Source organism: Aulonocara stuartgranti (assembly GCF_965226115.1).
Source record: "Aulonocara stuartgranti genome assembly, chromosome: 6".
Lineage (NCBI taxonomy): Eukaryota > Metazoa > Chordata > Actinopteri > Cichliformes > Cichlidae > Aulonocara > Aulonocara stuartgranti.
Window position 1 is genome coordinate 43,134,359 of NC_138944.1, and position 25,016 is coordinate 43,159,374.

The 25,016-nt window shown below is 44.7% G+C and overlaps 1 protein-coding gene across 4 annotated transcripts in view; it reads right to left on the minus strand.

Moving 5' to 3' along the window:
- Window positions 1-1,036: 1,036 nt before the first annotated feature.
- Window positions 1,037-25,016, minus strand: part of LOC309708664 (nidogen-1-like) — a 37,115-nt gene continuing 13,135 nt past the window's right edge. For 3 of the 4 annotated variants that reach the window (XM_082536896.1, XM_082536898.1, XM_082536899.1), the window contains exons 4-20: window positions 23,189-23,772; window positions 22,944-23,084; window positions 22,422-22,673; window positions 21,801-22,001; window positions 21,384-21,623; window positions 19,268-19,405; window positions 18,925-19,053; window positions 17,665-17,808; window positions 14,556-14,687; window positions 12,017-12,250; window positions 9,737-9,909; window positions 9,077-9,203; window positions 8,380-8,551; window positions 6,392-6,549; window positions 6,177-6,300; window positions 4,993-5,105; window positions 1,037-1,973 (exon numbers count right to left, since the gene is read on the minus strand). In XM_082536896.1, coding sequence (XP_082393022.1) covers window positions 1,855-1,973; window positions 4,993-5,105; window positions 6,177-6,300; window positions 6,392-6,549; window positions 8,380-8,551; window positions 9,077-9,203; window positions 9,737-9,909; window positions 12,017-12,250; window positions 14,556-14,687; window positions 17,665-17,808; window positions 18,925-19,053; window positions 19,268-19,405; window positions 21,384-21,623; window positions 21,801-22,001; window positions 22,422-22,673; window positions 22,944-23,084; window positions 23,189-23,772 — 3,181 coding nt within the window. In that variant the 3' untranslated portion in view covers window positions 1,037-1,854. The remainder of the gene's footprint in view (window positions 1,974-4,992; window positions 5,106-6,176; window positions 6,301-6,391; window positions 6,550-8,379; window positions 8,552-9,076; window positions 9,204-9,736; window positions 9,910-12,016; window positions 12,251-14,555; window positions 14,688-17,664; window positions 17,809-18,924; window positions 19,054-19,267; window positions 19,406-21,383; window positions 21,624-21,800; window positions 22,002-22,421; window positions 22,674-22,943; window positions 23,085-23,188; window positions 23,773-25,016) is intronic. The other variant, XM_082536897.1, reaches the window with a different exon arrangement.

The window sequence follows — 25,016 nt, forward strand, 5'->3', positions numbered from 1 at the left end:
TTGCTGCTGCACTGGGCTTTCAAATGTCCAATGTTTTTTCTTGAGAACTGAGACCTGACATTTTTTTGTCTGATACCTGACAAATGTTTTCTTGAGACCTGACGATGTCCTAAAATGTACACGGTACCAAAGGCATCCGCAGGTGACGACGTTTCGTCAACATTGTTGTTTGTTGGGGAGGAAACTTACAAACATACAGTGCAGCACTTCAGAGTCACACTGCTAGCGATCGAAGATTTATGTAAATTTGACAATCTGAACACACTCTGTACTGTACAGGAGACACGGCATGAGATTGATTGACAATCGTCTACAGCCAATCAGGACGCAGAACACAATGCGCTGTCAAAAAATAAAACATAAAAAAAGCATGCAAAAAAATCCGCAAAACAGCGAGTCTGCGAAAGGTGAACTGCGTTATAGCGAGGGACCACTGTACTTAGAGTGGCTCTTATTTATGCAACACTGATCAAATGAAAGGAGGCTGTCCCACACATTTATTTACAGAGGGGTACATCCTGGAGAGGAGTGGACCAGGTCACCAGTCTACTGTTCAATACAAAGATAGCAGTACAACACTTTATTGTACACACAGTGCAGTTTGGGGTTTGGGTTTTTTTTGTTTTCATACTGGAGAACAATAGCATGTCACACCAGGTCTGTGGATGGTAATATTCAAATGAAATAATGATCTATGCCAATAAAGTTTTACACTGTATTTAGACATTACATGGACCACATCCTAAACATGGTGGCTGTGGCTACAATGTAGCTGCCATCACCAGTGTGTAAATGTGTGCGTGAATGTGTGGATGACTGGATGTGTAAAGCGCTTTGGGGTCCTTAGGGACTAGTAAAGCGCTATATAAATACAGGCCATTTTAAACATGGAAATTCAGCTGAATGTCCTGAATTTATCGAGTTTCGGAGAGAAAAAAAATCCTGATTGTGATTTGATTAAATGGTTTGATGAACATGTTGGCTGTTAGGTCTTCCGTACCTGAGGAAAATGGCTTCAAATAAGCGAGAACTTCAGTTACACCAGTTGTTTATCTTTAATCATCACTGAAAAATGGAGCACAGACTGGAGGTAGAGTTCAACAGGAGCACTGTTTCACACACCGTCACAGCAATCACCATCATCAGGTAGATCTCAGGCTTACATCAGCACCATTTAAACAAGACAGAATACTGTTGGCATATTGGGTAAATATTTACATTCATATAAAAATACACTGCGGGGTTTAGAACAAACAGAATAAATGTTTGTCACAGGCTCCCTGTTAGAGGTCCACCTGCAGAATCACTGAGTATGTTAGTCCTGCCGAAAAGTCACATTTCATCATGTAAGGTTGCTGAGCTATATAATCATGTCACATTGGTACAGTTGAACTGAAGAAATGCTGTATGAAACTAACAGTTATTCCATTTGTTTCCTGTAAATGAAGCAGAAGCACTAACTCACTAGTGTGAAAATCCAGGAGTCAAACCTGAGACAAACCCGTCAAAGCAGGGAAACACTGTTCACAAAACTCGGAGGCACTGTGGTCATCACTAACTCCAGAAGAATATTTGACACAAAAACCTTTTAGAGCACATCTATCAGAAAGCAACAAGCAGACTGAAAGTACACAATATAAACTATAAACAACGGTACCTTGTCACATATTCATCACCCAATCAGGTAAATCTGTGTTTTTCACTTTGGACTGCAACAATCAGCAGATGTGAGAACCAGTGAGGACAGACACAGTGAGGTTTGAACAGCTTTCAAAAGCTCATAAGACTCTAAAATGACTACAGAAATGTTAAAGTTCAAGTAAGAAAAGTTGAAAACGTCCCGTCGTCTTCAGCTCACAGGACCTTCTCCTCGCACTGACCGTCAGTCGCGTCCGGGCAGCGACAGGAGAGCCCTCCAAGCCGTGGCAGGCACAGGTGAGAACATCCGCCGTTGTCAGCGCAGTAGTTATACACTAAAGCATCAAAGGGAAGACAATGCAACAATGTCACAAAGGTCTTTACAGAAAGGCTCTTACTTTGACCGTACAGGATGTCTGAAAGGCCATGGTGGCAGAGGACTGATGATGTCACCCATGTGCACCACTGTTGCTGTCAAATGTCATTTTAGTTACATTGTATTCACATGTGTTCTCAAACTAAATGCAAAGAGAGCTTAGAGCAGCACAACAGTGTAAAAACAAAAACAGTAATGGGCAACAGAGCAGAGTTCTGATTGGCTGCTCTTTCATCGAGTTTGTGTGTGAAGGCCAGCAGTAGCAAAAAGAGATCTGTGTTACGTACGTGTTTGAAATAAAGATTTCACATCAGAGTTAGCGTGCCCGTCTTTTATACTGGGAAGAACCCATAATGTTTTCATGTGGACTGAAACAGCCAAAAGTGAAAATACCTCAGAGTTCTCATGTGTGTGTTCACAGAAGGGCCAGCTGGCGGGACGAGTGCATAAACATGACTATATGACTAGAGGATCTGCAGCCTCAGGAAGTGCCTGAACACTTCATCATCCATTTGTGTTGCACCGAAACCAGCAGGTGAAGCAGTTTCTCATCGTGGCCTGTTGTACAGTTCTGGGCTCTGAGCCAGTCTCCATATCCACAGCTGGCTTCTCTGAGGTCATGTCAGCCTGAAATTCCCATGCTTCACATGCTATGGAATCTGGAATCAATTATTCCCACTATTCCCACTGCATTAAACTGCTGTGAAACAAACTCCACAGAGCTCGAAACTCTCAGCCCACAAAGTTCCAACGAACGGGAAACTTCTCTGCTTACAAAAAGACAACATGGGAAAATCACCACCACCTTTAGGGATGTAAGAAAATATCGATACAACCAAATATCGCGATATTTCGCGCAATGATACTGAATCGATATTTAAAATCACTGTTATCGATTTTTTTAATTGAAAAATGACATGCATTTACTGTTTATTTCTTTTGTATGTTGGAATTCAAACTCCGGCCACTGGTTTGCAGTTTTCACCGCCTTTACTATGACGTAAAAACGAGGTCTCGCGATAACTGTAGAAGCGTCTAGTTTGCCAAAAGAACGAAGTAGAACAGTCAGTGGACGTGTGTGATGCTAGCTAACTGATGACTGAAGAGGAGAGGATACAGCCGGCCCCCGCAGCTTTCAAAGATGATGTGTGGACTTATTTTGGATTTAGGACAAAAGAAGGCAGTAAAGACTATGACAAGAGCTATGCAGTCTGTAAAACCTGCACCGCCAGAGTCAAATATTCCGGTAACACAACAAATTTACGAACACACGTGTCTAGACACCATAGCGACGTAGCGTCAAATGCTAATTTTAAAACGAAACGAGGTGATCCCGCTCAACGGACAATTGAAGAAGTTAACTTTTCGAAACTACCAGCAACTTCAACTCGTGCAACAAAAATAACGCGGTCAGTACTTGTTTTTATTTGCAAAGACATGCGCCTTCTGAGTGTTGTGGAGAATAAAGGATTTCGTAATATGATTAAAACGCTGGAGCCCCGTTACACCGTTCCTTCTCGACAACACATCACGGACATCGCTCTGCCAAAGTTGTACCAAGAAGTCAAAGCGACAGTGCTGGACTCTCTCAGCTCGGCTGAGACAGTTGCTCTGACATGCGACGCTTGGACTTCGAGAGCCACTGAATCGTACGTAACTGTTACAGCACATCACATAACGGACCAGTGGGACCTTCAGTCTCATGTACTACAAACCCGAGCCATGCATGACAGTCACACAGGTGAGCACATTGCAGCGTTACTAACTGACGCTGTGGCTGAATGGGGATTGAACGCAAAGGACCTTGTTGTTGTTACCGATAATGCACCAAACATGGCTCTCGCGGCTAGACTTGCCTCAGCTATCCAAAGTAGCAAGGAGTTTCCTATGCATTCCTGGAACAAGTGTCTCTGCAGGGAGAGTTTTCTCCTCTGCAGGAGACATAGTAAATGCACAGAGAAGTGTCCTGAGAGCTGACCATGTCGATCAGCTTGTATTCCTGCACAAAAATCTGGAAATTGAAAAATAAACACTGAGAAAACACTACACATGTAAAATCTCTGATATGAGAATGTTTGACATTTTGGTTGAGTCTCATAAGCACTTATTTAGATGAGTAAATTCCTTTTTTCAGGTTGTACTAAAAGTGTTCCATTGATGGACACTGCAGAGCTGTACTTTATTTTATCAACACTTAATTGTAATAGCACTTTACATTTTTTGTTAATGTTTACTTGGATGGATTCTTCAAGCAATTTCATTTTTGATTTATATTTGTTTATGTTAAGGTCACATAAAAAGTACTTTGTTTTGATGCTCCATAGAGCAGTTTTTGGATAAGTATTTTACAATCATAGTACTTAGAAAGACTTCAGTGTTACATGTTTACTTTTTTCATGTTAAAAAATACTTGATATTTCAGTAAAGTAGTTTTTGTTTGTTTATTTGACATGACTTCTAATAAGGCAGATGTTAATTTCTCCATTCATTTTGAACTTAGAGTGTTTTTGTTTCAGATGTTTCATGTCAAGCATTAAACAGTTTGGACTGTTTACTTGAGTTTTCCTAATTAAATTTAGTCCTACTAAACACAAATATCGTCTGGCTTTTAGTATTGCAATATATCGTATCGTCTACCCTGTATTATGATACATATTGTATCGCCAGATTCTTGCCAATACACACCCCTAGTTCCCTTATTTCCTGACGGTTTTATGACCTCTGGCAATATTTATTAATGTAAAAAACCAAAAAAACAATTAAAAACTAGTAACAACCAAATGAAACCAACCTTTTTCCCCTAATCTCAGTATTCATGCTAAGCTAAGCTAATTACACTCAGATGAGCTTTGCCCCCTTTTTAAAAAACCTTTGTAAACCTTCCTCCCACAGACTGTACTCTACAATTTCTCATCGTCCTTAGTCCCTACATTTGTCTCTCTGGTTTCAGTCACTGCTCTGGCTGATAGAAGTCATACCCTGTGGACACTGTGTTGCTGTTGTGGTGATGCCGTACAGGCGAGAGCGTTTCTGTGGCAGAAACTCTTCTGTCTCTTTCCCCAAGTGACGATCCACAGCCACCACGGCCTCCCTGTAAAACACCCACAACCTTTTAAATATCTCAGAGGCCACATAGTGATGTGTCAGATATGTCACATTAACACTGCCATTAGTCACAATGTAGTGAATGTAAGATACAAAGCACTTAAACATAGGAAAAGGGCTTGTGTAAATAGGTGAATGAGGCATGTTGTATAAAATGTTTTGACTTCTCCGTGAGAGTAGCTGACGTCATTAGCCACTTCCAGGTCCAAACTCCGCTTCAGGTCCCAAAGTCAAACGAACACTGCGACATCACTGAGAGTTACAAACTGTCTAAATTCTTTCATCTTTAATAAAATGATCAGTGTTGCTGCTTTACCAGGTGTAACTATGAAGTTTAACAACCGGTCGCAGCAGATGGCCCCGCCCCTCCCTGAGCCTGGTTCTGCCGGAGGTTTCTTCCTGTTCAAAGGGAGTTTTTCCTTCCCACTGTCGCCAAAGTGCTGCTCATAGGGGGTCATATGATTGTTGGGTTTTTCTCTGTATCTATGAAGCGCCTTGAGGCGACTTTTGTTGTGATTTGGCGCTATATAAATAAAAGTGAATTGAATTTAATTGAATTGAATTAACATGCAGGATGTTAACATGCAGGATGTTAACATGCAGGATGCTGTAAACAGACCAAACTTCAGCCAGGAGAACAACTGAGATAATCCATCCACAATACAGGTTAGTCATTCATATACTGCTGCATGGGCTGGGCTGTAGTTACATCCTAAGGTTTTAAAAACTGAGCTTTAAAATGAACAGTTGTAATAAAAACCGAGAGAGGCCGACAGCGATCACTGACTGTTTTAGTGATCACTAAACACTATGTAATCTGGCTTGTTCAGATTAAATAGAACAAGATACAAAACATTAAAACATGTTAAAAACACAACAGCCTTAATAAACTCAGAGCAGTTTGGACCCGGAAGCAGGGTTCATATGTCATCACTTAAAGACCGGATATAAGACTCAGTCCATGTACCATTTGACAGTTTTGAGCCAGGACTTTCTGGATTTAGATCAGCAGAGCTCTAAATAAAGAAAAATGCAAAGTAAATGTCTTAGTTGGTACCTCCTCCAGTCAGTGTAATACAGGTTTCTTCCAAAGGAAACCAGGGCAAACGGATACTGGATCCCTTCGACGATATTCCGCCTCAGTTGGCGGTGAGGATCCATACACTCCACCTTCCGAGTCCCTGCAGAGTCATTGGGATAAGTAATCCAGGAACACATTACCAGTAGGAGCTCTGAGTGCTGTGTGTGGATCTGAGGAAGGCTTTTTCCTACCTGCATCTGCCCAGCATAGCTGTTGGTTTTCATAGTCAAAGGTGAGACCGTTGGGAAGTGCTAGATTGTCTTTGACCAGGACAACTCGCCCAGTCCCATCCATGTTGGACATCTCAATTTTAGGCCCGTCTCTATTCCAGTCTGCCCAGTACAGCCGCCTGAGACCAACATCACAAAAACCAGTTACAAGAAACTGCTACTGCTGGGTTCATGATACAACTTCTGCTCTGATATTAATTTCACTGCTAGCAGACTCAAGCACATTAGCTTTCACCAAGAGTCCTGAAGTTATTGCTAGTAATTAGAATATATGGCATGTAGTAATGGATATATTGGACAAAGGATGCTGATTCATAGTGAAGGAGGACATGCAGAGGGTTGGAGTGACAGAGGAAGATGCTGGGAGGATGAGGAGGATGATAGAGGCATTGTGAGATAAAGGAACCTTCTAAAGGAAGCAACCAAAAGATGTAGTACACACAGGGTCAGTGCTACTCCTCGTTATACGATTACATAGTATTACTGCTAATACCTAGAGATGGCACGATACCACTTTTTTATGTCCGATACCGATATCATAAATTTGGATATCTGCCGATACCGATATGAATCCGATATAGTGTTTTTTAATCAACAAAACTGTTTTTTAAATATCTTGCTGCATTTTGTATAAGTTCATACTCAAGTTTAAAACAACAACTACACTAAAGCTATTCTGTTATACCTGTATGCAAAAAAAAAAATTTCATAGTTCAGCAATACTGATCAATCTAATAAACTTAAACCTACACCATCCTCCCTATTCTGGTATTTTAAAGAGTACTTAGCATAAATATTAAGCAACCTAACTAATAGGGTTCCAACTCCCAGCAACAACAAAAATAAATAAATAAAAAATAGGGAACCACCCCTCACGCTCCACCTCATGATGCTTAATCAACGTAATCAACCTTAATTTGATGCAGTGTGAAAAAAAATGCACAGAAATCAATTATTTTTCAAGAAATATTAAATAGATTCAACATCTTTCTTCAACAAAATTGCAGACTGCACAGATGGTACCTTCCCAAAGGAAAAAGTACTATAGCTTACTAGGGTATATATATATATATATATATATATATATATATATATATATATATATATATATATATATTAGACTTAATAGTCACTATATACAGTAATTGACTTCTATTCATTTTACATCAAATTAAAACTTTGGGTGTCAGATAATTATTTATTAAAAGCTCGACATTTTAAATGAGAATAAGAAAGAAAAGTATGTCTTTGTGCCCCCTTTTCCCTGTTAATGCCCTATCGGCCCCCCTGGCTAAACTTTGCTAGATCCGCCCCTGCACAGTTACCAGCCGTCAGCTACGTAGAAAAAGATCCTGGTGTAGAAAGTAATATTAAATACATTCTAACAACAGCTGATCAAGCTTAAACGTGCTGCTGTTGTTCAGCCGCTGGTTTCCTCTTTCTGGTGCAAAGTGGGCCAAAAGCAAACAAGAGACACGGACTCGCGACAGAAAAGCCGATCAGCTGATCATTAAGCAGTTTCATGATTGAAGTAGCAGCAGGAGAGGCAGTCGCTTGTTAAGCTTAACGCAGGAATGCTTTACAAACATTCAGAGATGGACTTACACACTTGCTTTACTTCTCTCGGGGATAACTTTGTCGGAGATGAAATGCCGGGTTGCTAGCGAAGCGCCACATGCTATCCAGACCACCGACAGGTCCCGCATGCCACAGCCGCTCTATCACGTGATGCATACTGCTCCGACGTGCTAACGTTCTGAGGCGAGTTACGGCGTGTTGCAAGTTTTGTGAGATGCTTTCGTGATATTTAATGGATCGGATTACATTTTTTATTTTTCTCCGATATCCGAGCCAGGTCAGTAGGTCAGTATTAGGTCAGTATCGGACCGATACCGATACGTAATATCGGATCGGTCCATCTCTACTAATACCAATACAAATACTATTACCCGTATGCTGGGTTGGTGACGATGGGTCGAGGGTTCACCAGGTCAGTGTCAAAAAGGACTCTCCGGTGACTGCCGTCCAGCTTTGAGACCTCTATGGTGTCTCGCGTGGAATCAGTCCAGAATAGAAGGCGGGCCACGTGGTCAATGGCGATGCCTTCAGGACTCTGCAGCTCTGAGGAGGAGCAGACATACTTAACACTGAATACAGGGACTGATGGCACCACTGCACTTAACTGCCAAAGGCCGAAGAGCTCAACTTCATCAGGGGCCTGGCAGGAACATCGAAAAAAAAACCCTTAAACTACAAGTCACTAGCATACAGCTAAGAAGTACAGACCAAGAACATTCCTGTGGCCACACGAGCTGCTCAGCAACACCTGAAAAATACTGACCAGCCTTTTCAAAAGATTTTTGATGAAGCATCCACGGGATCTACCAGAAGGTTCCAGGAGTCGGATGTTCAATCCCTAATACTGGGACAGTTTGATCTTTGGTTTTGAGAATATAGTTTAGCTCTTGTGACAGCAGCTGCAATGAAACCATCCCACTGCTAGAACAAAGAAGTCCTGGGCATAACTTCTCCTGCACCCGAGTAATCAAACAAAGAACCACACAAGCTCCAGTCTCTCGTACAAGTTCAGCACAAAGTGGAGCCACATATAAAGCTGCTTCTGCTCAGTCGCGACACGTGCTGTACCTTTAGTAACAACTGGAACGATGTCTCCTCCAGTGAGGCTGGCCTTGCTGATAGCTGGTCCAGTGATGTCGGTCCAGTAAACCATCTTCTCCACACAGTCGTAGGCCACAGCGATCACCACTCGATCCTGGTCATGAAAGAAGAAAAAGATCAACCTTTCATTATTTTAACAGACAGCTGTGTGTTCAGCTGCAACACATTAATGCAGATGTGCCAGATGATTTCTAGACTTCATGACAGAGACGAAGAGCTCTGCAGCTGAAAACAGCTAAAGAACAACGTGAATGTGTGAGGACACAAAAATCATAATCCATGAACACATTCAGGCTCTTACAGACATCTTTTCAAAAGACCCTCATCCGAGTCTAGACACAGAGAGCATTGCAGTGATGTCACTATGGTACCACTCGCAGATAATTAAACTGGTGAGTAAAATATCACTGAAACACCAAGTCAAACAACCAAGTGGCATCTCTCTGAAGAGAATATCATTATGGCCACAACACATTCAATTCAGCACCAGATCACAGCAGCAGCTGTCTCAGGGTGCTTTACACTGTAAGGTAACACTAAAGCATGTCAGGCAGCAGGACGGGCTGATAAAGTCCAGACAAAAACACGTCAGTATCTGTGGAGCAGCAGCAGTGTCATTGTTCTTACAGGGACGTGCAGCAGAGGTTTGGCCTCCTCCCTCCTCATGATGTATCCATCGAGCGGCACATGTTCGATCTTCCCGCTTTGAGCGAACAGCAGGTATGCTCCAGGAGCGATGGGCTGGACATCAGGCCGCGGCGTGGGACCGATCGGAGCGGGAGTAACTGCCTGATCGATGCCTGTGTGGGAGAAGAGTCATGCTGGCAGTGGGCTTTGTGTGGAGATGTAACAATTAGCCTACAACCTTCAGTTCACCAAGATGATACTGGCCTCTCTAAGACATCACCTGACATGTCTGACACATCCAAGTTTATATAAAGGTACATGTACAGCATTACATGACACGCATACACCAGCTGGACTCTGCGATGCTCTGCACAGATTAAAACTATATATGGCCACGGTATGCTGTGATTATGTTTCTAATCACGGACTGATTTCATCTTTTGGGTATTTAGATATTTGAATGCTGTCATTTATTTTTCTATTAAGGTAGTGGGAGTGTCAGGTGGGGTCACTCTGGTGTGAGTGGGTATGATTTTCATGTGGCCACAAGTTTGAGTGGATGGACTGCACCTGGGAAACTGATCAGCATCGTGGGTTTATTGGGTGTTTCTAGATCTATTTGTATTCTATTGTATATATTATTCTATTTTACTCGATTGTATGTAGTATTTTTATTCTATTCCAGTGTCTTCTAATTTCTGCTACATAACTTTGCACTTTTGCTGTATCAAAAACAAATTTCCCACGTGTGCGCCTAATAAAGGTTATCTTATCTATAATTATTTTCAGTGCTTCAATCAAATGGATGTTTTTATTGTGTGTAACCTTTTACCTGTGTGTGGTGTGCAGCTGTGCCGTCCCTTTTCCCTTTGATGTTTTTGTAGTTGGGCTTTAGTTACTCTGCTCAGCTGTGTACGCCATGAACAACTGGGAGGAGCCTTGTAAAGACGGACCAACCTGTTTGTTTGTGCCACTTCCCCTGTAAACCCATTACAGGTCACACACAGCACTGACTCCCAGCTGTTTGCAGTGCTGTGCTATGAGTTTAATGTATGAATTTATTATTACCAAGCAGTGGTATGGGTATATTTCTTACTTTTTACCGTTTCTTCCTGCAGTAAATATAAACAACGACAGTATTCAGGAAGAAAAACAAACACTGCAGATATTTTATCATAACTCTGGTTTTACGTGGCCGATCAACACAATTTAAAAACTGGTATAAAGTCCACACTTTTCCCGTCACTTGTTCCATCTGTTTTGCTCACATCTCCAATGGTTGTACACGTTGTCATTAACGTGGCTTCATCCACATCAGCCGCTTTGCTAAAACACCGGTGTCGCAGATAAGGACGCTGTCATAGCCTGTCAACCACGTTGATTAGCTGCGTATATACGAATGTGAATCGCGTGATTGGCTGGACTGTGGGATAATGTGGCATCGTTCTGATCCCATACAGGAGCAGCCAGTCACTGACTAACACTGCAGAACAGAATCGTTAAAGTATTAATTTTAATTTCAATTCAGGTTTTTTTTTTGTGTGCAGAGACGTGCCAGCAGCTTAGAGGGAACATTGCAGCCTGGCTACAGAGCTGAAGAGAAACCTGGGGTTGTTCTTATTTCCTTCAATCAGTGATGAATAGTAAGATGTTCTGGCTTTGCAGAGGGCTTTCTTATAAAGCAGCAAACTATTTCTCCAGGCTAAATGATGATCCTCTAAATTTGTGACACGCCATTTCCTCTCCAGCTTACGAGTCATCTGCTTTAGGCTACGTGTTTGAGAATTATACCACGGAGTCAGGTACTTCTGATTAGAGACCTTAGTTTTCACAGGAGCTACAGTATCCAGAGTCGTACGTAGTGAGGAGGTGAAATTATTAACAAGATAATCAACCTCTGTTGGAGCAGCGTTCAGATAGCTGCTCTGCTCTGTGTTGGTACAGGGCATTGAAGATGATAACAGTGGGTGGATTATATTCTTAAACTTAGTTACAGCACTTTCAGAAAGACATCTACTTTGATAAAGTCTACTCTCCACTGCTGTGTAATCAATTATTGTAAATGTAAATGTTATCAGGAAATGATCAGACAGGAGAGGGTTTTCAGTTATATAATGCTCGACAGTACATTTATCATGTGCAGCTTCAGGCAGAAAAGAAATCATATTTAAATTGAAATGAACCTCATATGAGTAAAAAGTTTAATATATCGATAGAATGACACGATAAAATGTTTGTTTTCCGATAGCACAACATCAATAAGCAGAAACAGAGACTCACAAAGAGGAGGGCTACTGTGAGGTCCTGTGCGGGTGTTGGGGACCTCCTGCCCGTTGGCGTCCACACACCAGCACTGCCCAATGCTTTGGTGGCACTGCGTGGGCTCGTAAGCTCCGCGCTCGTCACACCGGGGAACGTACCGACCGACAGTCGGACGAGGACGGAATGAGAAGGGAACGTCAGAGTCGGCTACGGCACTCGCTCTCTGCTGCTCACACCGGGTCTTCTCACGCTCTGAGGACACACGAGAACGAAACACGTTCACAGAGTGATGGTCGCGCCTACGGAGACGTACCAGTGTCCCGCTCCTTAGAGAGTCACATGTTCACAGTCACACAGTAGTAGCATCTGATGACATTAGCATTAATGCATCCACAGGGTCACAGGGAACAGGAAGAAAACATGAGGCTCCAACACCTGTCAAGTTAAACCTGCTCTTGATCTGTTATTGACATCACTAGCCCCGCCCCTTTCTTTCTATTTAGCATCCAAGCAGTCAGACTTCTGCAATACCTCCCCAGGCCTTTCTTTGGACGCTGGCTGCTTTTATCCATGTACCAGATGACTTTCAGATAATTTTTTATGTGTTTGTTACTTAAACCACATCACTTTGACCTCTGAATCACTAAAGCATAAAAGGGTCAAGATCTGCGAGGCAGATCGTCAGGAGATGAGAAGTGTGGACCCAAGTGCAAGCGCTGACAACTGAGTAAATGAATGAGTTTTCTTTTCAGGGAAAGGTGAAGCACAAACAAAAGCAGAGCATCGCAGGGAACTAAACCAAACAAAGGCTAAACTGGAAGCAGCTACAAAACAATAACACAGAGGAACAAAAACCTGCGAAACCTGAAACGTCCAACAGGAGACGATACACAGACGAACCAGCAACTAACAGAGGCAGACACAAGGCTTAAATACACAGAGGGACAACGAGGGAATGAGACACAGCTGGGAGTAAGACATGACGAGACCATGGGGACGCAAAACTCAATACACTGACATGAGACACAGACCTTCACTATAAAACAGGAAATGCACGAGGGCGAGCACAGACACGACGAGCTGCAGAGACATGGAATAAAACACGAGGGGGAAACCCAGTAAACTAATCTGAAGAACTTAGGACTGAGAATAACTCCAAGAACAACAAATGAACGTAAGATGATACAGAAACGCAAGGAAACAAAGAACGCCGGGTCAAATGACCCAAAGGAGCTGTTTACTAAAGGGACGAACCAGTCAGCACATAACAGACAACCAAAGAACACATACAAGTGTATCTTTGTTAAAAGCAGCATGTTGCACTGCAGGGCAACCTGCTTGTGACAAATAAAGCTTTGAGTGATTGATTGATGTCGAAAAACACTCCATACAAATGATTTTTGCACCAACAGCATGATTCCCAAAGACAACGACGTGACACGGTGTCTGTAGGACGTCTGAGGAAACTGGAGGCTAAAAAACCTGATCAGCAGGTGATCAGGAACTGAAACGATGCTGCAGTGTTAGCATTGAATCAGGAGGAAGACGTATGGTGTCCTGATCAGGGTGCATTTGTTTGTATGGACTGTGAGTCTGGAATGAATCACTATTAGAAACAAAGGATTCGTCATTTTCAAATGCATCAAACTTTAATGACTGGGTCATTTGGAAAAACAAAACACATGTGACACGTGGCTTATTTCAAAGGTCCGTGCTCCTGAGCAGACTTCAGCACGTGGCAGCTGCAGATACAAAGACTGAGTGATTAAAGCAGCAGGCTCTTCATCTCTGTGGTCCCACAGCGAGTGTCCTCAAAGATAAACCACAAGCCAGCCACAACAGTGTCATCGCACACGACAGCAGGCTGTCCTCACAGCGCCACATCTGCCCCCAACAGTCCAACGGGACAAAGGATCCCTGATGGCGGCGGAGACGATCAAAGCCCCGCTGTCGACACTAGAGGCATCTAAAAGATGCTGCTGACATTAAGAGTCACGGACATGTTTTGACACGGGACACTAAATGATGCCTTCAGAGGCAAGACAGGTCATAATAAAGGATGGAAATATGACAAAACTGTGGTGCAGAGGAGTAAAGCTGTAATTAGCTGTGTGCCTCCAGCTGCTGACAGCTGGAATCAGTATTACTCTGACTGCTGGCTGCGCTTCTGTTTGTCTTCTTTTAGTAACACACACACTTTCAGAAAAAGAAAGAAAACATGAATCAGGAACACAAAACGCTGCTGTTTCCTCAACACTAACTGTACTTGAATGCGTCACATGTTGAGTTAGATCAGACAGAGAATGTGCTGCTGTGCTCCGAGCAGCATCAGAACCATGCAGCTGGAGCTGCAGGACGACACTCTTACTGGAACGCACAAATCAAAACACTCTCATGGGTCTCAGTGTCTCCGTTTACAGTGATACATGCATGGCTGGGGTGTTTAAACAGACTCCTCCAGGATGACCTGTTTCACGATTAAAACAATGAATGGGGGCAGTCACTCTGGAACCAGCAACCCTCTGTCTGTAAACCTGTGAATGTGCTGGTTACCCACCTGAGAACGTGGGACTGCAGTGGAAGCCATCTCCGTGGAATCCAGGACGACACTGACAGGTAAAGGAGCCCTGTGTGTTGGAGCAGGAGGCCTCGGCGTGGCATCGATCCTGCTGCTGGCACTCATCCACATCTGAACAGGCAGAAAAAACAGAGGCTCCTCACATTCTGGATCTTGCAGTACCAGTAATGGCCACCAGATGGTGAAAAGTTTGAAGGTAGATCTTTAGTTGAATGCTGCAAATAGACTATGTGCGCCTTAGCATGTGCTACTTCCGGCACTCCTGCAGAGCACTTCGTTTCCGGTGTGATATTCGTGCCTTGTTTATGCTCGGGTTTTCTAAAACAAGTCAACCAAATTGACGATTTACATTTCTCAAGGTGTCTTGGGCATTTACCGAATATATCTGTAGATGTTCGTCAACTTGTCGATATTTCTTCCTCCGCGCCTCAGAGCAAAAGAGAGGAAGGATTCTAATTTTATATTTCTCAGTATCTGTATACAGCGGTCCCTCGTTTATCGCGGGTGTTATGTTCTAAAAATATCCCACGATAAGTGAAATCCACAATGTAGCCACCTTTATTTTTTGCATGTTTTAAGGCTGTAAAACCCCTCACTGCACACTTTATACTCTTTTCTCAGGCAGGCATGAACATTTTCACACTTTTCTCTCTTGTTTAAACTCTCAAAGTTCAAACCTTTGTAGAAGAATAAGTCGAGTATAAACCAAAGATCAAACCCTGTTTTCAGCTGCAAGAGAATTCAACATTAATGAATCAGAAGTCCAAGTTTTAGTGTGATGGTCAGCATCTTCCTCTGCCTTCTGGGTGCTACCGCAGGTGCCTTTGACGGTGCAGAACGTTTTGTCGACGTTGTGTTTGTTGGGGGAAACGAACATACAGTACAGCACTGCAGAGTCACACTGCCGGTGATCGATGGAGAACCGTCCAGTAGATCACAGGAGAGACGGCACAGAGGAGATCGTCTGCAGCAACCAGGACGCAGGAAAGTGAGCCGCGTCATAGAGAGGGACCGCTGTAATTTTGAAGGTACGTCACAACATACTCGTTGTAAATACTCATGTATACAGACCCTAACCAGCAATCAAGCAGTGGGCAGCCACCAATGCAGCACCCGGGGAGCAGTGTGTAGGGACGGTACCTGGCTCAGGGGTACCTCAGGGTGGCCGTTCAGTGGAGTCGAACCCCCGACCTTCCAGTCATGGGGTGTCAGGGCCACCACTCTACCTACTGAGCTATCCCTGTTCACCTGTGGCTTGAATGCTGAACATTTGCCTGTTTAAATCATAATAACTGTCACTATACAGAGATGTGTCTTCTGCTGCAGTGATGCAGTTCTGCTTGTGTTGAGTGATGTAAACAAACAATCGATCTGCACGCTTCAAACGTCAAAACTGATCATTTGACTTTTTTGACACAGCAGTGGTGAGTGTTCCCACCTTCTGCTCTTTGTAACTTAACGCCATCTTTCCGTTTTCGTGTTTGGATATGACTTTGGAGTCCACCTTCGCAGTAGCGATTGACCGCAAAATAAAGCTACTTTACATCCGGTCTTAAAACAGGAAGTTAGCATTTTCCCGTGCACAGGGTCTATTGTAATGAAGCCATAACGCCAGAGTTCCCGGGCGCGACAGCCTGGCAGGCTCCCGCAGCAGCAAAATCCTCCTAAACCTGTTTGGTCGTGTCTTTGAGAGCAGCTGTGTTATCACTGCTTGCGAATATGGACCCGAACACAAACAGCCGATGGACACTGAGCAGTCGTACGTCTGTGGGCAGAATTTAGATGACTATGTGCATCACAGACTGAATTTAAAGATAAATCACCCAAATGACCCCCTGGTGGCTGGGTGAGGTACAGGTTTTAACATAGTCCCTTTTTGCAGCTGCTAATTATGGGCTCTGAGTAGACTCTTCTTCAGCCAACGTTGAATCGACAAAGCATGCTGACAGACCCGTCTCTTTAACCAGACGGTGTATTTATAGCAGCAATAGTTTTGTCCTCCTGTCTTGCAGCCCTCTGTCCACAGAGGCTCAGATCCAGCCAGCGGTCATAAGTCTAGTGGCTCGACGGCTGAGTTAGTGACAGGTAGCATAAACGCTATGAGAGGAAAGCATCTTCATTGCATTCTGTAGCCCAAACATCCAGCCGGTCATCACGAGCCATCTCCAGCCACAAGAACAAAGAGTCCTGCCCCACAGAGCCCTGATCGAAGCAGCCAGTCTGAGACAGGGCTGAGCACTATCAGCCCACAGCGCTGTGAGGCGTGGCTGCATGTTTCAGCACGTCGATCAACGGTTAGATAACAGGAGCTAAAGGTGTCAGACCCGAACATCGTGATGTTTGTAACTGTAAGTACACTGATTCTGAAGCACTTTACAGTCTGTACCATTAGCACTGGAGCATGGTGTACGTTACATGCTGTCTGCGAGCACGACAAACATCTCCAGACTCAAGGACACACAGTTTTACATGGAGGACGACAGACATCCAATCAGCTTACAGATATTTAGAGCAATGTGCTGAAAATGACTCTGAAACCTAACAGCAAACTAGAACGCATTATTACTCGAGCCACGAGTGTCAGCGTGTTAATCCATCAAACCCATAAAGATCCAGCTCTTCAAACAGGCTGTAAGAGAGCGTTGAGATGGGCCTGAGCCCCGTGGTGACCTTTCACCCCCAAACACCTGTAATCTGAGTAAACTGATGACACACAGGTCCTGGCTGTGTTGAACATTTCACACACAGAGCCTTTGAAAGGTTTCTGTCATGTAGCTGGAGAGAGGTGCAGAACTGTGGATTGCATGAGGCTGTGCTGAGCCTCACTTGTAAAAGCTCGACCTGCAGTTACCACTCAGTAGCTGTGACTGTGGACAGACAGAGGTCTGTGGTAAAGGACTGACTGCTGTGCAGCACACACTGATACGAGCCTGTAAAGCTGTGGAGTGACTCTTCATTCTGTGACAGGTGAACATACCTGTCAGGCATACGATCCCAAACATTTGTTGTATTCATGCAGCAGTGTCTCTTACATTTACAGTGCATCTGTTTATTAAGGATGAGACATCAGCGAGCACCGTGAACTCACCCCGACAGCCCCGGCCGTTACCCTCAAACCCCGGCAGACAGGAGCAGATGTAGGCTGAACCTCCGGTGTAGCGGCACAGTGCTCTCTGTGGAACATCGCAGTCATGAGAGCCTCTCTGGCAGTGATCTACTGGACGGTTCTCCTCTGCAGGACCAGAGAGAAACATGTTTTGATGAACCTGTCCCAAACTACACGTCCCCATTCATTAGTATGATAATAAAGACCAGTGGTGTCTATCTAGCCATCCATCTTCTTCCCCCTTATCCTGGGCCGGTCGTGGGGGCAGCAGCCTACGCAGAGAAGCCCAGACCTCCCTCTTTCTGGCCACCTCCTCCACCACCACCTCCATTTCCTCCAAGGCATTCCCAGGACACGCTGTCCTGGGTCTGCCCCGGGGCCTCCTCCCGGTGGGACGTCTCACCCAGGAGGCGAACAGGAGGCATCCTTATCAGATGCCCGACCCACCTCACCTCTTTTCAATGTGGAGGAGCAGCGGCTCTACTCTGAGCCCCTCCCGGATGGCCAAACTCCTCACCCAGTCTCCAAGGGAGAGGCCAGCCACCCTTCAGAGGAAGCCCATTTCTGCTGGTTGTATCCGCGAGCTCGTTCTTTCGGTCACTACCCACAGCTCGTGATCACAGGTGAGGGTAGGGACGTAGATGGACCGGTAAATTGAGAGCTTTGCTTTTACACTCAGCTCCCTCTTCACCACGACGGACCGGCGCAGCGTCCGCATTACTGCAGCTGCAGCACCGATCCGTCTGTCGATCTCCCGTCACTCGTGAACAAGACCCAGAGACATTTCAAATCCTCCACTCGGGGCAGGAATGTACTGCCCCGGTGAAACTTCCAGGCCTTTAGTTTTTGAGATCACCTCAAAGTGCCCTGCTGTAGGTGGGTGGACAGGTCGTTTTGAAAAAAAGATTAATCTTGAAGAGTATTTGACTTATGAAGCTAAAATTCCACAGCACTCATTAACCATCCAAACTATTATATTTAAACACATCCTACATTACAACATCCCATCAGAGGGACGAGGTCCAACCAATGAACCCGACAGCATCTTCATTTTAGGTTGAAGCAGTCACATCTCGTCACTACAGACCAGGCAGGAAACATCTCGTCTGTGCTGCACAGATCGTTATTGTTTATGTCCGCTGTCAGCTTTAGGTGCAACAAAGTCATACTCACCCACAGGAACCAGATACCCCCCAGCTGTCAACACACACACACACACACACACACACACACACAACCCACCGACACACGTCTTTCCATCACTGGCGAACACAAAGCCGGCGGAGCACTCGCAGCGCAAACTTCCAGGCTGATTACTGCAGACGGCGTTGGGTCCACACACTGAAGGAGTCTCCCTGCACTCGTCAATATCTGCCAACAACATACATGTAATGTTACTGCACATTACATGATCTCTGCTCCATGTGCTGCTTGTAGACGCTCAGATTAAATGTAATCCAGGTTCAGATCATCATTTTACTACTATGGAGCGTTTCCACGTGACTGTCACATTTTTGAAATTATTCTCTCATCTGTTCTTTCCCATTTTCAGCACTGCCCATGTGACCAAGTGTGGGTTTGTTACCGTGGCAATATCGTCCATCTCCAGCGAAACCAGCTGTGCATTCACAGCTGAACCGGACGCCCTCGCCAGGTGTACAGACAGCGTTAATGTCGCAGCCGTGTCGGCCGCTGAAGCACGGATTCTGCTCCAGAAGACTGCCTGTCAGAAAATTAGACACACCTCCAGTCAGAAACAATGTGACTCTTCACAGCACACAAACGCAGAACCGCGCACACCGAGCAGAAAAGATTGTGCAGTTTGGCAACAAACCCTGAAGGTCAACCAGATAATGATAACCCTGAAAATAGATCCAGTGTCTCCAGAAAGTAGCACTCACGGTAAACCACCAGCACAGCAAGAAGCGAGGCAGCGAGAGAGAACAGTGAGCTGTGTCACCTGCACGTTGTTTACCAATAAAATCTAACCGTGAAGAACAACAAGCATCATGTAAATGTGCAAACACACATATGCACACATATGTTACATGTGTTGGTGTTAGAAAGCTCTCCCATCCAGCTCTTCAGCTGTTACAGTTTCACTTTGTCACAGTTGTTGTTCGCCTGGAGACACGCTTAGTTTCCATCGTCAGCAACACAAACATCTATAGACTGTATAGAAAAGATGGACCTAACCACCGCGACGTCACCACTCATTAGTGACTTCCTGAGTGCTTCTTCCAAAGCCACCATGGTTCTTGATATTTGATGTGAATACACGAAGTACAGCTGCTGTGTAACATCAGAGCTGCTCTGTTATTCAAGTATTTAAGGAAAATCTGCGTTTGTCTGTCGAGTTTGCAGAAATGAGAATTTAAATATTTGGGGATATTTTGGTGGAATATCGAGACATGCATGTTGTAGGCGACTGCTGCTCCTTCTTCATGATAAAAGGATTAATGGATAAAAGCGAATCTGTGGTTCACTCACTGACTGCTTTCTGCTCGTGCAGCTGGGCGGAGCTCCTGGCAGGAAACATGTCCCAGATGCTCTGCTGTTTGCCAACAAAGCCCAGCTCAGTGTTGTTTGCTTGTATAACTCTAAACCCCCCAAGCTTCTCCAACCAACCTCACCTGCATATTTACCTCAAATCCTGCCCCTCCCCCAACCCCCACCCCCAGCCCGGGTTGGTATCTTGTTGACATCAGCCGCTGATCTTCGCCCCCTGCCTGCAGCACTCTCACTCTGATTGCAGCTGAGGAAACAGAGCCAGGCTCAGATTACTGTTTACCTTCCTCCGATGTCCCACTGCAACACCGCTGAGGGTTTAAACTATTGGATATGTGTTTCCGAACATTCCTCGGAGTAACAACACGCACCGCTTCGCTGTGACTGTCCCTGACAATGTGGGAAACCTTCTGTGACCTTCAGCATGAGTCTGCTCCCTGACCTGTGCCGTCTGCATCTGTGACACATGTGGAACTAAAATAAATACACCACACATTCACAGAGGCAGATTTTTACATCACTGCTGTTTGTGCCAAGAACTCAAGTACTAATAATCACAGCCTCCAAATGCTGTTCGGTTAAATATGTGGAGGCTAAACTTGGAGCCTCCTGTAGGGTCCATCCACAAACGAGACGTCAGGTCGGCTGTAAAATAAAACAAACTCTGTGGCAGGTTTAACACATTTGACAAAGACTGTGGCCTCGTCCTTCCAGGTTACATCAGCGATATTTTTACAGCCCATTTCAGCTGGAAAGATTCGTGTCACCTGTGTCTCTGATTGCTATTACACACTTTCAAACATGAAAGACTTATTCTGGTTTGTTAAATACAACAACAGTGCGACGGCCACCTTTTTTCTACTGTTTGTGCTTTTGGTTCATTTCCAGTATTTTAATGGGACCTCACCTCACCTCACTACAGGCCTTTGAAGACGTTTGTTTCATTTCGCTCAGTCAGATTCTAGTTTTGTTTGTCTGTTATGTAGCACTAACTCATGGCACCTGTACATCTTACTGAGTAACTTCTTAACCAAATCCACCCATCCACCCACTTCTGGTGGAGGCAGGGTACACAATGGACAGGTCACCAGTAGAGTCACTAGTGACTCAAAAATCAATGCAATTAGTGGTGGCGCTCCAACATACACACTCACAGACACACACACGGATACATATGTGGACGTGTAACATACTGTGGATGGGACCAATTTTGTTGCTCATGGCGTAGCGGATAAGGTGGTTGTTAGCGTCAAACATCACAAAGATTTGGTCTACACTGAGCTGCTGGGTGGTCAGCGTTGCCCCCGCCCACCCAGCCTCATCATACGGGCAGGTCTGAAAGATGATGGACTGACGCCACTGGTAGCTTCTAGTCTGGACGTCTCCATCAGGGGAGGTGATGGTGTAGTTGCAGCTGGAGGAGGAGATGATGACTAGAAAGAGGAGGAGAAATACTTTAGCATTGAGCTACCTTCAGTGGGAAGTGAATCTTTTAATGTCCTAAAACATTGATTTGGCTGAAATATTTACACAGAAAGATTGAAAACAGAAAAACGGACTGTTAGGCCCTGACTGCGTGACGAGCTTAGTGTCAGAGCTGCTGGCCTTACAGTTTCTGCTGTACTGGTGAATCTCCTTGTATGGCTTGATCTGGACAGTGGAGCCTAACGGGACAGCCGGCAGACGTCCATCCAGGTCTGTGCTCATCACCAGGTGGTCGTGTTCATCGATGCCTTTAAACTCTTGCTTGATGGTCAGATGCTCGTTGCCCGGCTGGAAGACCACCTCGGCCTGTCGGGAAAACACGCCGCCTACAGGAATGTGAAAACACACGTTTTCAATGCATTTAGGCAAAGACAACCTACTGAGTGCAATGTGCATTAAGTGCAAACTGAGCGTCAGAATGAAGAAGACTGTCTGATGTGTGGTTGTTGGTGCCAGACAGGCTGGTCTGAGTGTTTGGAAGCTGCTGATCTGCAGGCATTTTCCTACATAGCCATCACTGAGGTTTGCTGCTTCCAGCTCACAGTGAGCTCAGCATGAATGGAATCATTTCTGAATCTGTTTTGGACTTTCTGCATACAAACATGATAAACATTACAGTTACAGTATTTAACTGTTCCCAGGCTCTAGAGGCCCAGAGTCTTTGCAGTTCTGAGCAGTTTTGTGAGCACACGAGGGACAAATTGATGCAGCTTTATACAACAATCATCATCAACCTGCAGCCTTACCAATGAGACTGAATCCATTCTCGTAGCCGGGCTGTTCCAAGGCAAAGGCCCAGCCGATGACGCCCCCCAGTGAGGACAGAAGCTGCAGGGAGGGCCCCACGCTGTCGGGGATGTTGCTGATGGCCACATAGGCCCGTCCATCATTGGCTACCACGTACGAGTGCAAATCATTGTTAGTGAGCCTTATCGGTGAAGGTAAGTTTCCCACAAACACTTGGCCGTTCACTTTTCCGTTCATCCTCTGGGGTTTGCCTGAAAAACAACTTCTCCATTAAATCATTTTATTGTTTCTTTTATCTTCAGTCATCTTTTTTCCTACGAAAACTCCTGATAAATATAGACAAAGGGAATAATATTTACATGACATTTACCAAGTTTTAATGCTTTTAAAGAAGCTTTAATAGAAGAAAAGTTTGGATAGTTTTGACTACACTGTCTTACACAATAAGAAATGACCAAAGCTGCTTTCCTGTTATTAAAATAATCCACAGCTTCACTGATAAGGAACTCAGTTCTTCTTACCTTCTGCAACACAGTCCTTCCCATTCCCATAATAACCAGGCCTGCAGTGGCAGCAGTACCCCCTGCTGTGATCTCGGCAGTCAGCAAAAGCTGAGCATTTGTGCCTGTTGTGGGCACACGTCTCCAGGTTGTATGCAAACACTGTGAAAGGAACAAAAGAAGGCAGGCCGGTAGCTTCAGAATGAAACTATGACAATCTCACCCAAAGAAAAATAAAACACAAACGTCCTGTTATTGAAATCTACCGTTCACATCCAAATCTTCATCGACCACAACGATCTGAGGATGCTGTGGAGCTGAACGCGGTGGTGCTGGTACGTGCCGCTGTTGCAGCCCCGGCTTCTCTGAAGTGTATCTGGGTTCACTGGGCGTGGGAGTGGTGTGTCTTGGTTGCAAAGTCTCAGAGGTGGTGTATCTGGTTTCAGTCTCATGTTGCTCGGTTGGATGTATTCGTTGAATTGTCCCAGTGCTGGTGGGTGCTGGTGCAATAGTGTCTGATTCCACAAAGTGTGGCTCCTGAGTTTTCAGCGTTGCGTTTCCTGGTGTGACGGTTTCTGGATAACCGGTTTGGAAGCTGCTGGGGGTCTCAGATGGCTGCTCATGCTTTTCCTCCGGTACTGTTCCAGCTGTCTTTATCCCCTGGGTTGTATAGGTCAAGAAGTCCACCCCCACATGATCAGCAGTCTGTGTTGGTAACATGGTCACAGGAGGCTCAGTAACACCCTCATTCTCAGGAGAGCTAGTCACTTTCCCCGGTTGGATCTCAACGAAGAACGGGGAGGATCCAATCTTGTACACCCAAACTCCACTGCGTGCTGCGTTGGTCTTTCTGGTTGGATAAAGAATAACATGAAATGTTTCCAAAGTGGACGACAGTGAAAATCAAACTAATGAAGTGGAAACTAGAAATGACAGACAGCATTTCTAAGATGTGTTGTAGCAAAAAGAATCGTGAGCGTCTCCAGTCAGTCCAGAATGCTGCAGCAAGGCTTTTAACAAAGACATGAAAAGAGAGCACCAGCTCATTACACTGGCTTCCAGTACATCTCAGAATTCATTTTAAAATCTTGGTACTGACTTTTAAAGCTCTGAATCATGACGCTCCTGCCCATATTTCTGAGCTCTTAGAACACCACGCTCCCTCTCGCAGCCTGAGATCGTCTAATCTAAGGCTGCTGGTAGTTCCCCGAACACGTTTTAAAACCAGAGGTGATCTTTCAGAGCGGCGGCCCCAGGTTGTGGAACGCTCTCCCTCCATCTCGACGTTGCCTGGATTGTATTTGTTCTTTTAAACATCATCTTAAGACTCATTTATTGAGACTGGCTTTTAATCCGATTTGTGCTGTATGTTTGACTGTACTGTTTTATATTATTGTGAAGCACTTTATCCTGTGAAGAGTGCTATACAAATCAATAAAGTAAAGTAAGTGTATTTCAGAACTTAATTACAAGGACTACTGGAACTTTGATTTTGCTTAAATAAAGTCTACAGCTCTGTGAAAAGGCGTTTCCTGTCTTGTGTGGATGCACGCTCAGTCATCAGTCAAATGGATTCTGTTCACGTCACTCTCAGCACATTGTTCCTTCAGTGGTGCTGGTTTCAGTCATTGTGCAGATGTCCTGTTTATATGGTTGGTCTGGGGCTGCCTGCTGCTTCAGGACCTGCTGTCATTGATGAATTCTGCTCTCTGCCAGAAAGTCCTGACGGAAAACATCCGATCATCGTTTACCGAAGCTCGAGCACATTTGGGTTTCGCAACAATGATGCAAAACACAGCAGCAAGTCCACCCGTGAATGGCTCCAAACAAAAAACCTCAAAATGAAGGTTTTGAAGAGGCCTGATGAACGTCTGGACTTGCTGTGCTATGACCTTAAGACCATGCTGAGAAACCCTCCATTGTGCCTCAAGTCAAACAATCCTGCAAAGAGTGGGACTAACGATGTTTCAGACATTTGATTAAGGCGCCACAGCCATGACTCCTTTTTCACACACAGTAGGTTTGGACAGCTTCTTTAACAGGACTTCGGATTTACTCAGGTTTTCTGTGTCAAACATTAAAACTTGTTTGTTC